Here is a 16,086-nt window from a genome sequence, read left to right on the forward strand (position 1 = left end):
TAATTACAAGAAAGGTCTTGAAGTTTAATAATGTTTTGTTAATACACAAATAATATTGTAATATGACAAATACTTAAAATCAATTTTACTATATCTTTAATAAGTTAAATTTAAATAGCTTTACACAAACATTGATTTTGATTTGATTAAAATATACTTAACTAACAAAGTATTAATTGCTTGGCTTGGCTTGAATTATGTTCAATGTTAAAGCATGTGTCTTTTCAATATATACCTACCAAGATTTTGGAAGTATAAGCAGAATTAACAGAGATTCCTGTTACAAGATATGATAAGGTTTTATCAGTAATAGCTTGCACTTCAGGAATTTTTTTATAATGCTTTTCACTGATATATGCCTGGACCACTGTCATTCTGTTCATTGTCAGGGTTCCTGTTTTATCTGAGCAAATGGCTGTTGCATTTCCCATTGTTTCACAAGCATCCAGATGTCTGACCAAATTGTTATCTTTCATCATTTTCTGTTTCAAAAAAGGACAAAATCATGTCTGAACAGCATTAAAGCATTCTTAGAAAGTATTTGTTACTATCTTTCCCAAGATGAATTTCTTATATGAACACAAATGTGAAGGTTTTCCAGCAGATACAAGACAAAATAAAGGAGTAGACTGCATATTTGTAACATTTGGAAAGAATCTGGCAGGCTCTCAGTCTTTTAGCTTTCCAGAAGCCACTGAGATAGAGTGATGGGAGCCTAGGGATGGTTATGGGGGCATCATCCTAGGAGATGGATGGGACATCAGGTGTTTTTTTTTTAAATTATAGACTGTAATTTTATTATTGTGACGAGCTGCCCAGAGTTGTGGTCTAAGATGAACGGCCATACATATCTTTTCTAAAAAATACATAGGTAAAATTTATATTTAATTCTAGACTGAATAATGCAGACTGCTTCTGCTTGTTGGTCTCCTTCATGGCCACCTCCATCATGGGGCTCCCATCTGTTCTTGTAAAGCACTGTGTTCTGATATTTGGCTGTATCCTTTGGCTTTGATAACACTTTCTGCAACTGTTCTTATCATTCCTTTGTCTTGTTGCTCATTTTTAAGAAGATTTTTTTAAAATCAAATTCCACCTAGGCATTTTATCTCTGAAGTCCTCATCACATTCTATTACTAGATAGGCACATAAGACTTTGAAATGGATTTACATGTACCAGAGGTACATGCAAGGCAAAAAGCAATATGATGGGGGAACTCTCAAAGTCATTTCTGCACAATTTTCTTTGAAGTGTAGCATACTGTACTGTTCCATCTTTAGTTCTGTTCCCTCAGAAAAAGAGCTGGTTCCCCATCTGGGAGTTCTCTTATACTTGTGCTCTTGTTCAGCAGCAGATGGAGGCTGTGGCCAGGAAAGTATTTGCTAAATTTTGGCTGACGTATCAGCTGTGACCATTTTTGCGGCAGACAGTACTACTAATTGTTGTTTATGCTCTTCTCACTCAGACTACTGGAATCCAGTCTACATGCAGCTTTCTTAAGACACCACTATAGTTAATATAAACTATAGTTGCCTGGCTTGCCTGCTAACTTTATTGGAGGAGCTGCATTGTCTACCAATTCAAGAAGCTTGCTATTATGTATAAAACTCTGAACAGCTGGGGTCTTGGATATTTTGACACCAGTTGCACCATGTAGAATCTACCCAATACATACTGTTAGGCATACTGCAAATCCGGCCCATTCAGGAGTTGAGTAGAGTGGGTACTTAGAAATAACATTTCTCCGAGATAGTCTTTACCTAATGAAATTCTCTTGTTGTTCCCTCCACCTACACCTTATTAAGGTGGATACATCTTTCCTGTTAATATTCAGGAAAGCAGTTCAAATGCTGCTTTTCTGCAGAGTTTTTAGGGAATGAATTTTATTACTCTTTCCAATACGAATATTATTTAACAAATTTTATGAGAAGGTTTGTGGTGGTTTTTTCAGATATTAAATTCTGATGCTTTTGGTAATGATTGATTACTATTTTGTTTTGCTTGTTGTACTGCCCAAGTTGTAAGTCATTTGTAGACTTTCACTGAAATGGCATATAATATTTGAAAATAAATGAAATAAGCTATTAAATAACCACTTCAAATGAATATCACTGAAGTGTAGTTCCATGGGAAAAAAATTGCTATACTTATTACATATTAAAACACTGCATACCACATCACATTTTTTGCTCATACCTTTACAGAGTAAGCCAGAGAGATAGTTACTGCAAGTGGAAGACCCTCTGGAACAGCCACAACCAAAACAGTAACACCAATGATGAAGAATTTCACAAAATACTGAATATATATTGGTGTACATTCTGCAAGCCAAGGACGCTTCTGGATCCAGAAGGTATCAATTACAAAATATAATACAAGAATGATGACTGTGACAGCAGACATCAGCAACCCTTTCATGAAGAAAAGAGATCTAGTTAATTATTTCTCATATAAATAACAGTCTTAAATACCATTCACAGACTTCCAGTTTATAGAATTGGAAGGTACCTTAATGGCAATCTAGTATAACCCCTTAGGGCAAAATTCAGTAAAGTATCTCTGACAGATTACCATTTAGGCTCTGTTTAAAGATTCAGTGAAGAACTCACTTTTTCATGTGGTTGCCTGTTCTACTGGCTGATAAACTTGTACAGTCAATTTCTCCTGACATATAACCTGCACCAATTCTTTGTAGTTTTAACACAACAAATATGGTTCTGGCTTTCTGAACTATAGAGAATAGGTCTATTTTCTCTTCTATGTGACAAGCGTTCAGATATTTAAAATCTACTGCCATATGTCCTTTTCAATCATCTCTTCTGCAGTCTAAATGTAGCCAGTTCCTTTAATAATTCTGCATAGGTTTCACCACTAGTATCCTTCTCTGAATTTCCCTCAGTTTGTCATTGCCATTTTTAAATTATAGTGCCAGAATTAGATAAAATATTTCAAGTGGTATCTAACAAAGTAAAGTGAATCAATAACTGTCTGTGATTAGGATTTTATGCTCCTGTTAACTGAACCTTGAAGATAACATTTTCTTTTTCAATAGCTATGTCACATTGCTGGTTCATTTTTAACTTGTGATCACTAAGGATACCCACACCTTTTTCACATACACTATTGCCAAGCCAACTCTTAACTATCCTCAAGTTGTGCCTTAGTAATGGAAAACTGTGAAGATGTTAAAACAATAGAATTTAATGAAAAATGGCACATATGGTTTCAGAGTACCAAAACCTATAGTGCAAAAAGATCTGAATCACATATAAACTAATGAGGCCTGAACTGGTAATGACTGATCCAGACATATGATTTTGAGTTTTAGGCTTACCTCAATGGGAATGTCAAAATATTATGCGGCAGTTAAGAAAAAGGCCAATTCTGTGATCATTAGAAAAAGCACTGAAAATAAAACTACTCATTATATTACATTTATTCAAATCTAATTGTGTATATTTTAAAGCTGAAACTAAAAGCAGGAATGGCAAGTAACATGATGAAAGGATTAGAGCAATTCCCATGGGTTACTACATTTGAGATGGTTTTATTTAGAGAAGGACAATAAGACAGTAAGCACACAGCATGTAATTAACATTATGGATTTACTGCCATAAAAATTATTGTTAGGCAGCCCTATTTATGGCTTTATTCTACTGTTTAGAAAATCATGGAATGTAAACATTGTCAATGGCTACTAATCATACCACCTCTAGAATAAATAAAGATAAAACGCTTTTGAATAGCAACTGCTTTGGAAAAAGACGCTTCCCATGAGCATTGATTTGGCTACCAAAACAAAGAAAAGGATATGCTTTAAAAATATTTTGATTGATTCAACCTCGTTTCTAAATGTTGTATGATGCCCTAAAACAATTCTTATTAAAAATTAGTACAATGGTTATTATGGTAACTTATGTGGAGTATTGATGGTGACGGCAAATTTAACACATAGTAATCAGAATCATTAAGACAACACTCAAATACTGTGCTCAAAGCAAAGAAATGGCAGAAGTTGGACTTCCAGGATTTAGCTTGTGGAAAGAAGCAAAATTTAAATGTTATAAATCAAGCCTAAACAAACAAACCTTGACTGATGTCCATCTACACCAAAGCAAGCACAAACTGAAATGTCAGTCAGCAAGCATTAAATAGCATGAGCATTTGACAAGCTCCAGTAATCTAGTCTGTTGTATTCTCTGTATCACAATAATGCCAATCCATGGTTTTATTCTCTCTAGAAACGTAACAACTGAAGAGTTATACCTGCTTTGCCAATCTGAACTGCTAGCTTTGTGAGTTTCCCCTGTAGAACTGATTTCTCTTTCTTAGGCATATTATTTCTTTTTTTGTCATCTCCATCTATACCATCTTCGCTCTTCAAAGGTTGCATTTCCATAGCTGCGCCATCCTGAGCTTTTGCTAAATTCATAAAAGCACAATTGAATGAACAATTTATTATGACTTGGGAGCAGATCATACATTTCAAAACAACCAAATACAACCTGAGAATACAGCCAAATCTCATTACTGAATGAATAATCTACTTCTGTTGTTGGGTCTGAATACAGCAGAATCTTATGGTTTGGACACAGCATTGATGAAGTGTATAGGTGATTTCAGGGCACCTATCTTTTAGGAAGAATTTTAAACACAATTGGCCAGAATGGCCAGGCAGATTACCTATTAAAGATTGGATTAAGTGGAAATTTAAAAACACAATTAAATAAGCTCCAGTAAATCTAGAGTAAATATAAAAGATATGAGATTAATTTTGTACAATTTTAAGGGGAGCTACTTTACTGAGCTTGTCGATCAGAAGGTCGGCAGTTTGGCGGGTCGAATCCCGAGTGCCGCGTAGCAGAGTGAGCGCCTGTTACTCATCCCAGCTTCTGCCAACCTAGCAGTTCGAAAGCATGTAAAAAATGCAAGTAGAAAAATAGGGACCACTCTGGTGGGAAGGTAACAGCGTTCCGTGCGCCTTTGGCGTCTAGTCATTCCGGCCACATGACCACGGAGACGTCCTCGGACAAGCGCTGGCTCTTCGGCTTTGAAACGGAGATGAGCACCGGCCCCTAGAGTCGGAAACGACTAGCACACATGTGCGGGGGAACCTTTACCTTTACCTTCACTTTAACACTTAATGAAAAAAATAACTTTCAATCTTTAATCAATCAAAAATTTGTATTTAAATTTCCAGTGTTTCCAGCAAGAATGTGTAAAATATTTCATTTCAAATCATATTAAGCACAAAATATCATGAAGCAAGCAAAGTCTTTTGAACTTAAAACAGAATGATTCCAACTCCAAACAGCTCTGCCTAATACAAATACTTCCACACAATCCATTTTGCACTGAGTATACTGTCTCAAGTGCAACTATATGTTTCACAAAGTTTTTATTTGTACAACACTAAACAATGAAATGTTCTGCCCATCATTATTAAACAGCATGTTCACCAACAAGTTAGGCATCTTATTCTTTATCACACTTAAAATATTGTTCTACTAGTTCTGTTCCCCCATATTGTAATTTTAATACAGACTATCATAAATCATATTTTGATATTTAAAATTAAGATGCAATAAACTTTTTGCATATGTTATTTTTAGACTGTGAAGGAAAAAATGTAATACAGTAATACTTTAATTAGGACCAACAGGAACACCCTGAAAAAATGTGCAAGCTTTTGAATTCTACAGAATTCATTTTAAATCCTACTTTACCCTTTAAAAAAAACCAATGAAGAATTCTGGACAAATTGAAAACTTAAGACACATTTCTGATTATTTCTAATAAAGATGCTATTCTAACATATATTTGATTTTTTAAAAATATAAGTCATATTGTTACCTTTGTTACGATTTTCAATAGCACCATCTTGTTTTTTACCTAAAACCAAAAATAGTAATCATTTTCAGAAATTGGTAATAAATCCCTAGTATGATCACATTGAATACGAATACAACATACTAAAGTATGGTTCAGAATTTATTTTTTTAGACATTTTGTTATAATTATTCTGTCATGTTTATCATTATCTAACATGTCTCATTCAACACATCTTACTCTAGTGATATTGCTAAGAATACTTGAGTGAAACTTGATTCTTCAGGCTGACAAACTGAAAGCTGAAGATTTGGAACATTAGCTTGAAATAATTCAGATATTGAAGAGATTCTGATTTCATTTTTAAATTTATTTTGAATGGCTGAAGAGTATTAATGAATTCTAAAATTACATTACTCAAAATTTACATAAAGAGTAAATGAACAACAACTATCTATGTGCAATTATTTCTAAAATAAATTTACAGGATTTTAAACGTGCATACTTTTCTTGTCCTTTTTCTGTTTTTCCTTTTTTTCTTCTTCATCTTCCCCTCCAGCACCAAGTAAAGTAAAGATAATTCCAGTTTGTGAGTTTACCCCTACACCAGTAACTACCATTCTTCCAGAACCTTCCATAACATGTGTACCTAGAATGAAAAAAGCATGTGTGAATTAAGGGTAAGCATTGTGACTTTTGTAGCTTTATGAAAATATTAATGCTTATTTATTTGGTACATATAAAGCAGGGGTGTCAAACTGGTGGCCCGTGGGCCGGATGCATCATGCCAAAACCGTGCCCACCGCATTGCCGGCAATGGAAAAAAAGTCGTGATACGTTGCGACACATCACGTGACGTTGCGAGTTTGACACCCCTGATCTAAAGAGTTCAAAGTAGCTCACCTATAATTATCTTTCATTATATCTTCTAATAAACCTGTGAGGTAAGTTGGTTGAGAGAAAATCACAACTCTCAATTGCTAGTAAAACTTAAATCCATGATAATACTATACAAAGATACGATCAACAAAGCTGTATTAAAAAGAAATACTTTATTTTATCAAAGATGAAGTCACGAAAGAGGATTAAATGGTCTCCTGGTGCTTTGAACTTTTAATATTATAATTTCAGCATAATAATTGATTGCTTAGACTTATCTATCACGTTATTCTTCTTCATGATTAGCATGTAATGTAAAGTATGGAAAAAATACCATCTTTCCCCCAAAATAAGACCTGGTGTTATATTTTTTTTGGCCTCCAAGAGGCACTAGGGCTTATTTTGGGGGGATGTCTTATTTTTTTCCTTATACAAGTGGTGGCGAGCACAGGGGCAAACGGAAGTGGGAGTGCTACTACTGCCAGCCTGGCCCTTTCCATCCCACTGCTTGTCCACAGCCGCAATGGGCCAAGCTTGCCCTGCCTGTTGGCCATGCTGCTGCTGAGACACTTCTTATTTATTTATTTATTAAATTTTTATACCGCCCTTCTCCCGAAGGACTCAGGGCGGTATACAGGGCAATAAATATTAAAAAGCAAAGTACAAAAGTTAAAAAACAATTAAATAATTTATGCCCGATCTATACAATAGTTAAAACCATATTAAAAACCCAACCCCAAACCCATCAGACCAGGCCGGATTGCTCAAATAAATAAGTTTTTAGATCCCGCTGGAAGGAGCGAAGGTTGGGGGCCATCCGGAGCTCAACCGGCAAGTGGTTCCACAGGTCTGGCGTACCCACAGAGAACGCCCTCCCCATGGGGGCCACCAGTCGACATTCTCTGATTGGAGGCACCCTGAGGAGGCCCTCCCTGTGGGAGTGCACAGGGCGGAGGAAAGTTGATGCCGGCAGCAGGTGATCCCTAAGGTACTCCGGACCCATGCCATGTAGGGCTGCAGAGGGCACTATTCTGGCTGCTGAGTGGCTGCCTGTGCTGCTACTGGCCTCGCAGGGGTTGTTAGGCCTCCTAGGTGTGCTGCTCTCAACCAACCTGCTGGCCTGCTCCTGCCTAGCATGGGGAGAGTCAGCCCAAATCTATGACCTCTGGAGTGCCCCCCGCTGCTGGCCTTCCAGGGCCCCTTTGCCACTGTACATCGATGGACCTTGCCTTCCACCTAGCTCGCCACCAAGTCTGGCTGCTACCCAGCAGCCTCCACTACCTCCCACTGGAGCTTCCCCATCCACCTCACATGCTGGACGGTGTGCCCCTCCCCTGCCCAGCTTCATTGGGTGTCTGGCAGGCGGTGGGAGGCAGCTCCAGCCCCCACCACTTGCCTAACCAGGTGGAAGACAAAGCTGAGGCAGCAGCCAGTGGCAGAGCAGCCTCAGTAGAGGAAGAAGCCAAAGGCAGCTAGGGGCAGCCCCACACACAGCCAGCACGACAGCTGTACTGCCCGCCAGGGCCCAAAGAGCACCAGGTTCAGCCGGTAGCCCACCACTTGCAGCACCAAGTAGGCATGTAGGCTAGCGTCCAGCAGTCTGAAGGCGGGGGAGGTGGTGCAGCTCCATTGGTGGCCCCTGGCAAAGGGGCCCTGGTAGGCTGCCTATTTACTAATACTATGGTACTTCTCCTTCTTCTCTTCTTTCTTGGCTTCACTTTTTTTCCTTTTCCTTGTCATCTTTCTTCTCCTTCTTAAGTTTCCTTCTTCTCCTGCTCCTCCTTTTTCCTCAGCATCTCTGTTGGCAATCTTGTTGATGAGGCTGTGCAGTGCTACCATCGAACGGATCAGATGAGGTGGGGGCAGGAGTGGCGCCACACCACAGCCTGTGCTGGTCATGCCCACCCCCCTCCCCCTAGGGCTGATGCTCTTAACTAGGGCTTATTTTGGTGGTAGGGCTTATATTAGGCACAGGCTTAAAAATCAGGCAAGGTCTTATTTTCAGGATAGGTCTTATTTTTGGAGAAACACGGTCATAAGCAAAATAAAGGAAGTAAGACAGAAGAAACTTACATCTTATTTACATCTTATTTACATTTTCACTACTGCTTTTCATATATTTGAATCCCTCTAAACAATGATTGTGTTATCTTACACTGGATGTTTTAAGTATAGATGTATAGAAATGGAGGAGAGAGAGAGAGAGAAATTACTATGAATTTTAACTTCAATAAATCAGCAAGCAAGCCCACTAGCCTACCACTTGTAGCGGAAAACTTTTCTAATCAGACTTCACATTTCTCCTGCATAAAAAAATGTAATCTTGACTGATCTTATTTTCATTCTTTTGGATTACATTTTGAAGCTTCGGAGTAAGGATTATGTCTCATAGACAGAAACAGAAACTTTCTTTGAGTCCTTCAATTGGAATTTATAGGAAAGAAGTTTCCCTCTGAGAAACTTTTAAATAAAGGCATCAAGTGACCTTTATAGTGCAACTTGTACAATTCCAGTTTATAAAAATAAATAGATATTAGATATTGGTAGATATTTTAGAATTTTTTTATGATTTATATATAGCCACCTATCTCACACAACTAACTCTGGGCAGCTTACAAAATTAAAGGAAACAAACCCACCAAACCAATCCCACATCCACACCCATATAATTCCACATCCCCTCCAAAATAGTAGAGCTCATCTACTCTCACTCTAAATGCATGGGGAAATAGCCAGATATTCAATAACTTGCAAAAGGCTAACAGGGTTAGAACCATCCACATTCCAGAGGGTTGGGGTACGGGGCTCTTATTCCAAAGGCAGTGGCGTAGCGTGGGGGGTGCAGGGGGGGCCGGCCGCACCGGGCGCAACATCTGGGGGGGCGCCCAATGCCGGAGTTTTCTGCAACTCAGACAGCGAGCAAGCTTCGGCTGGGGGGGGGAAGGAGTGGGGGGGGGGCGTGGGGGCTGCCGTAAACTCTGACCGCCACGCTTGCAGAGCAGGAGAGCGCTTTCTCTTCTTCCCCCCCCCCGCCCTGGCTCGCCCCGTCCGGAAGCCCCTTTTGTCTTTTGATTATCTAATTAAAGACGGACGACAACCAAACCAACAAACCCACTCTCTCTCTCACCCCCCCCTCAGCAAAGGGTTTCCATTATGGAGGAGGAGGAGGAAGGGGTGGGGAGGAAGGGCGGGCGCAGGTCCTTTCATATTTTGCAGCAGTGAATTCTTCCCTCTCGGAGAGTCTCTAATTTTGGCTGGCGGGCTCTTCGGCTTTGAAAACAGCCAGGCAGCCACAGAAAGCAGAGATAATAGTGGCTTTTAGGTCAAAGAGGAGCGAAGAGCGCGCCTCGAGATGGCGCGGCGAAAACGTGCTGTGCTCGGTCTCCCGAAGAGGACCCCCACGGAGTTCAATCGGAGCTTCTTTCTCATAAGAAGAGGCGTAGGATAGCAGCGTAGAAAAGTGAAACAGGAATTAGTCGTTCGAGAATAAACCTTTGTTAAGGGAAGGGGTGAATTTTTGTTTAATTATTATTATTATTATTATTCCTGCAGAGACCCCACGCGCACTTCACCACCCGGGGAATTTATATTCCAGTTGGAAAAAATGGGGTGGGTGGGTTTGTAAACATCCCCGTAACACGTTCAGACGTGGTTAAGTGAATCCTGATTTATTAAGTAACCCAGATGCCAGGGCTCAGGAAACAAATCCCATTAAGCTCGCTGGAGGGGGACGATTCTGCTTCACCGAGGGTCGGAGGAGCGAGCGAGTGGGCGGAGCATAGAAAGCAACGGCAGAAAATAGGTCAGGCGCCACAGCAAGTATGAACTCCTGGGGTTCAGCCTAAGCAGGCAAAGCTGCAGGGTGGGTTGGTTGGCTTTTCCGGCTTTGGAATAACCTTGGGAAGCTGAGGCATTGTAAGTTGGAAGTCATTGTTTGTTGCCTAACATGTTGGGTCAACCCCACGCCACATGCTAAGCCATAAACCGTGGTTGGTATCCAGGGTTTAGGACAAGATGGAGAAAACTAGCCAATTGTGGGATCATAAATCTTGATGAAGCCCATCATCGCTCCATGTGATGTATGCACTCAATCTACAAACGTAGTCCAAGCCTATTCACATCTGTTGTAAGGTCATTCTCTCGTGGGGTTTATCCTGACGTCCACTAAGAGTGGAACAAACATGCCCCATTAACCATTTTCAACGCCATGTCCTCTCTTTGTCTCATCCTAAATCACAGCTGAGGCACCTTAAAGTTGCCTTGTTTCAGTTTTAAACTAGCATTTTCCCTCTTCTCCAGAGACCCTTTTTTGCCTTGAACCTAACTCAGGGGTAGGCAAACTTGGCTCTTTTATGACTCATGGATTTCAACTCCCAGAATTCCTGAGCTAGTGGAAGAGACTCGAGTGCTAAAATCCACGGGTTAGGGGGTGCAAATTACTTGCCTTGCCCCGGGTGCTGACAACCCATGCTACGCCACTGTCCAAAGGGCAAGTGCTGCCACTGAGAAAGCATGGCTCTGGGGTCCAAGAAGATCACACTGTTTTACAGCAAGAATCTGGAGCATGCCCTCTTGTAAATAATAGGAGAAAGGCAGTCCTGGGAATAACCTAGCCCTACACCACAGAGGGCTTTTTAGATTATAAGCAGCATTTTAAATTGCATCCAGAAGCTTATTGTAAGTCTGTACATCTTACAGAACAGTGCTGGCACACAAATGTAATGAGAAATGCCAAAAACAGCCCGTTCTGCTGCATTCTGGACCACCTGCAGCTTCCAAGAGAAGCCCCATGTACACTGCATTATAGCAATTTAAACATGAGACGACTAAGGAATATGTTACCATGAGTAAGGTGAGAATCCGAGAAACCTGATTTGGATCTGATAGCTTCTTTAGATGCAGAAAAATGCTTCAATGTGGCATGATTGAGATTGAGATTTATTAAATTTATATGTCGCCCTTCTCCCCAAGGACTCAGGGCGGCTCACAACAATTAAAAAATTAAAAAACATAAAGTACAAAATTTAAAAAAAGAATTAAACAATGGATATAATAAATAAATGACAATTTAACCCAATAAAAGCCAAATTTAAAACCATAGTCAGTCCAGGTCCGCTTGTTGGAACATCAATGTCTTCAGGTCATGGCGGAAGGACTGAAGGTCGGGGGCCATCCGCAGCTCCGGAGGCAGTTCATTCCAGAGGGTCGGCGCGCCCACAGAGAAGGCTCTCCCCCTGGGGGTCGCCAGCCAGCACTGCCTAGCCGATGGAACCCTGAGGAGGCCGACTCTGTGGGAGCGAACCGGGCAAAGGGAGGTTGACAATGGCAGCAGGTGGTCTCGCAAGTACCCCGGACCTAAGCCATGTATGGCTTTAAAGGTAATTACCAGCACCTTGAATCGCACCTGGAGGGCAACCGAAAGCCAATGCAGCTCGCACAGGAGTGGTGCAACATGAGAGTATTGAGATCCTCCCATAAGCACCCGCGCGGCCACATTTTGCACCAACTGAAGCCTCCGGGTGCACTTCAAGGGCAGCCCCATGTAGAGCGCATTACAGTAATCCAGGCGACAAGTGACAAGGGCGTGGGTGACTGTGCATAGGGCATCTTGGTCCAAAAAGGGGCACAAGTGGTGCACCAGGCGAATCTGTGCAAAGGCCCCCCTGGTCACAGCAGTTAGCTGGTCTTCCAAGTTAAGCCGTGAATCCAGGAGGACACCCAAGTTGCGGGCCCTTTCTGAGGGGGGCAGTACCTCCTCCCCCATCAAAAGAGATGGAACATGTTGGACAATACGAGATGCCGGGATCCACAGCCACTCGGTATTGGAGGGGTTCAGCCTGAGTCTGTTCCTTCCCATCCAGACACGCACCGCCTCTGAACATGATTTGGGGAAAAATGAATTCCTGTGTGTTTATTAATGGATTAAAGTAATATTGAATTAAAATTTAAATCAGCTAGAATGATTATTAATGATATAAAAGTTATTTTTTGATATCAGTGGCATATATACCTTAATGAATTTTTGCCTATAAAATATTATTATATATTACATTACATTGTGCTATATTTATTATACTATATTTAGTTTTATTTATGTTATGTATGTTATGTTACATTACATTATGTTGAAATTTCTTAAAAATAAGTTTTCTCTTTTGTAAAGTTTAGTATTAAAATTACAAGGTCTCTTCTTTTAGCCAATTATATTAAATTTTGGGATTCAAAGTAGATGTAGAGTAACAGAAATTACTATTTATTCAGATGATATTTTCCTATTTGTGATAACCTTCAAATCTCTTTACCTCAATTTGTAAATACTCTAAAGTAACATAACACATTAAATCATTGGGTTACTTGGAATGTTTAATATATTTCTGCTTACATTATAGATATTAATGGCAATTTGTGAATTATTGGGTTTTCCCTATTCTCCAAATTTTCTTACATATCTTAGAATATGTAGTTCTTGACTTATGCCCACAATTTTAATTGGAACTTCCACTGCTAAGCAATGCAGTCCTTAAGCAAGTTGTGCCTGATTTTACAACTTTTTTACAGCAGACATTAAGCAAGCTCAGTTTCCCCCACTGACTTTGCTTATTGGAAGCCCCCTCAGAAGATTGTAAATAGTGATCACATGAACCCTGTGTCAAAGCTATGATAATGGATGTTGTCACTCTGACACCTGAGAATCAGTAGCCAATTTTACTAATGTGCCTTTTCTATTCTTGCAGAGTTCAGATGTAGAAGGGGGATGGGATGAATGCTTTGAGGGTTTAGCTAGCCATAACAATGTAGAAGTGTGGGAACTCAAGGACATGGTCTGAGAGGCCGGTGAGAAAAGCCCACATCTTGCATTAATTGGGGTATGTGATTTATGACAGCATTTGTGGGATGGGAATTGCAACTTGTTACTTTGTATCTGGGGGTAGGGAATTTCAGTTTTGGGTTCAACTACGTGAGTGCCGATATTTTGTTTCCAAATAAAATGTTCTTTAAGGAAGAATTCTTGCCTTGAAGTTCTTTTACTGGTTTCATCTATCGCAGGGGTGTCAAACTCAATTTCATTGAGGGCCGCATCAGCATTGCGGTTGCCCTCAGGGTGCCGGGTGAGTATGGCCAGGGTGGGTGTGGCCTACTGGGTGGGCATGGCTAGAGTGCATATGGCCTACTGGGTGGGCATGACCAGCTCTACATTCTTCGCATCAAGGGTACCTAGGGGGGCCTGGGCAGGAGTGGGACAGATCTGAGGGTCTCTGGCAGAAGGAGAGTCTCTGAACCAGGGCCAAGGCAGTGGGGGCCGTTCCCTCACTGTTTCCAGGATGGATTCGCGGGCCGCATGAAACCACTTCGCAGGACGAATCCGGTCCCCGGGTCTTGTGTTTGACATGTCTGATCTATCGGAACCATGGCACCCTGGATACTGCAAAATTCATAAGTAGATGCTGGTTGCTGAATGCATGAATTTTGATCATGTGATAATTGGGATGCTGAACAGTTGTAAGTGTGATAAGCAGTTGTAGATCACTTTTTCAGTGCCATTGTAACTCTGAATGGATGTTAAAGATATGGTTAAGTCAAGGGCTACCTATATTCCCTTGAACATTCATTAATATATTTAAAGATATTAAATTGCATTGAACATTCCTATGGGTCTATGGGGAAAATAAACATGGTCAAACTGATTATTTCTTCTACACTGATTTACACTTTGAGATGATTTTTTATATTAATTCCTTTATACGTTTTATATCAAGAGAAGTTATTCAGGTTTTTTTTGTGGGATAGCCATATGGGTTTTTGTTTTGTTTTTTAGCTTAATGTAGGCTTAAACACAAAGAGTGGGGGTTATGTATGTTTAACCTCTAGGATTTTTAGTTCTACTAAGTGGCTTATATTTTCACTAGTTTTTATAAATAAAACAATCCTGAGTATAAACTATTATAGAAACAATTTATAGGGAGTGGGAATATATTTATGGCAGGTCATGATTCTTATATGAAAAAAAATATTCCATACATATCTTATTTGTATTGTGAAAGAAACTTGAGTATTAAATCATTATACTAAATGAAATGCAAGTCAAAAAATAAATTATTTATATATCAAACTTTGTGGATTGCACCATTGCATTGTATCTTTGAAATGTTAATTATGCATCACTCTTTACTTTGAAAATTTATTTCATTACTGAAATATTAAACAATTATTTATTGCCGATTGGCCAGAAAAATAACATACTGAGGGCCACAGTATCAATAATTTGTAATAGTGTTCTATTCTAGTATACCAGTATTCTAGAAATTATTTAATCTTATGGGAAAAGAAGATATTACAGTTATATATGCTTAATTAAACTAATCACATTAAAGGATGCTGGTATGTCTGAAATCCTACCTGTTAGGACCTATCATTTTGGTCCTGGGGAAGTTAAAAATGTAATACATAATATACAAGAGCACTAGTTCTTACCATACCGTGACCTGGGAAGACAATGAGTCATATAACCTACTTCTAGAAGTAGGAAACTTTGTTCAGTTTCCATAATATCTCATGATTAGATCCTAGCTATCATTTGATCACTCACCTGAGAGCATCATAAGGTCTCGATCCAACACTTTCTTAACAAGATCAGATTCTCCAGTGAGCGAGCTTTCATCAATTTTGAGGTCATTGCCTTGTATAAGTACACCATCAGCTGGTAAAAGGTCACCTAAAACAGAAGTCAAAACTACAATTAACAAACAAATAAATAGGTTATAGAGATCACAATAAAATAAATGGGTATATTTACCATATTTTACTTGTGCAATGTCACCAACAACTATGTCAGCTACAGGTATTTGGATGACTTGGCCACCCCTGATGACAGTAAACTTCTGTTCTTGTTCAATGCGGCTTTGCAATCCCCTGAACTGCTTCTCTTTACTCCAGTCATTAAAAGCTGTCACTAATACCACACAAACGACAGACAAGAGGATTGCAGCTCCTTCAATCCATCCTGTTTCACCTTCTTCTTCTTCTTCTCCAACTGATACTGTTCCACATACTGTAGAAAGTAAACAAATAATCCAAATTTCATATTCAATTTTTATATTGCTATAGTTTATTCAAAATTTGCAATTATTTAATCCATACAATCTTTACTTAATTATATTGACTATGTTCTAATAATAATAAACACATCTGCTTATACAGTATTTAAATTTAAGTACCTCAGTTGCTTTCATATTACATACACTTTAGCAGGTAGTACAAGCTATTACTGTATTACAAGTATTGTAAGGCTTTTTAAAATGGACATCTGCCCATCTCTCATGCCTTTAAATATATTTCTATTTCCACAGATTTTCAGAATTTCCTGCTTCTTTAATCTC

General features: G+C 39.5%; 1 protein-coding gene across 3 annotated transcripts in view; it reads right to left on the minus strand.

Annotated features, from left to right (window-relative positions):
• ATP2B1 (ATPase plasma membrane Ca2+ transporting 1) overlaps positions 1-16,086 on the minus strand; it is a 74,287-nt gene that overhangs the window by 19,500 nt on the left and 38,701 nt on the right. For 2 of the 3 annotated variants that reach the window (XM_083365243.1, XM_083365245.1), the window contains 7 exons: positions 15,504-15,758; positions 15,297-15,422; positions 6,336-6,479; positions 5,855-5,893; positions 4,268-4,423; positions 2,198-2,412; positions 240-482 (listed from right to left, as the gene is read on the minus strand). In XM_083365243.1, the coding sequence (XP_083221369.1) occupies positions 240-482; positions 2,198-2,412; positions 4,268-4,423; positions 5,855-5,893; positions 6,336-6,479; positions 15,297-15,422; positions 15,504-15,758 (1,178 nt within the window). The remainder of the gene's footprint in view (positions 1-239; positions 483-2,197; positions 2,413-4,267; positions 4,424-5,854; positions 5,894-6,335; positions 6,480-15,296; positions 15,423-15,503; positions 15,759-16,086) is intronic. The other variant, XM_083365244.1, reaches the window with a different exon arrangement.

This window comes from Vipera ursinii, assembly GCF_947247035.1.
Source record: "Vipera ursinii genome assembly, chromosome: 6".
NCBI classification, from domain to species: Eukaryota; Metazoa; Chordata; class Lepidosauria; order Squamata; family Viperidae; genus Vipera; species Vipera ursinii.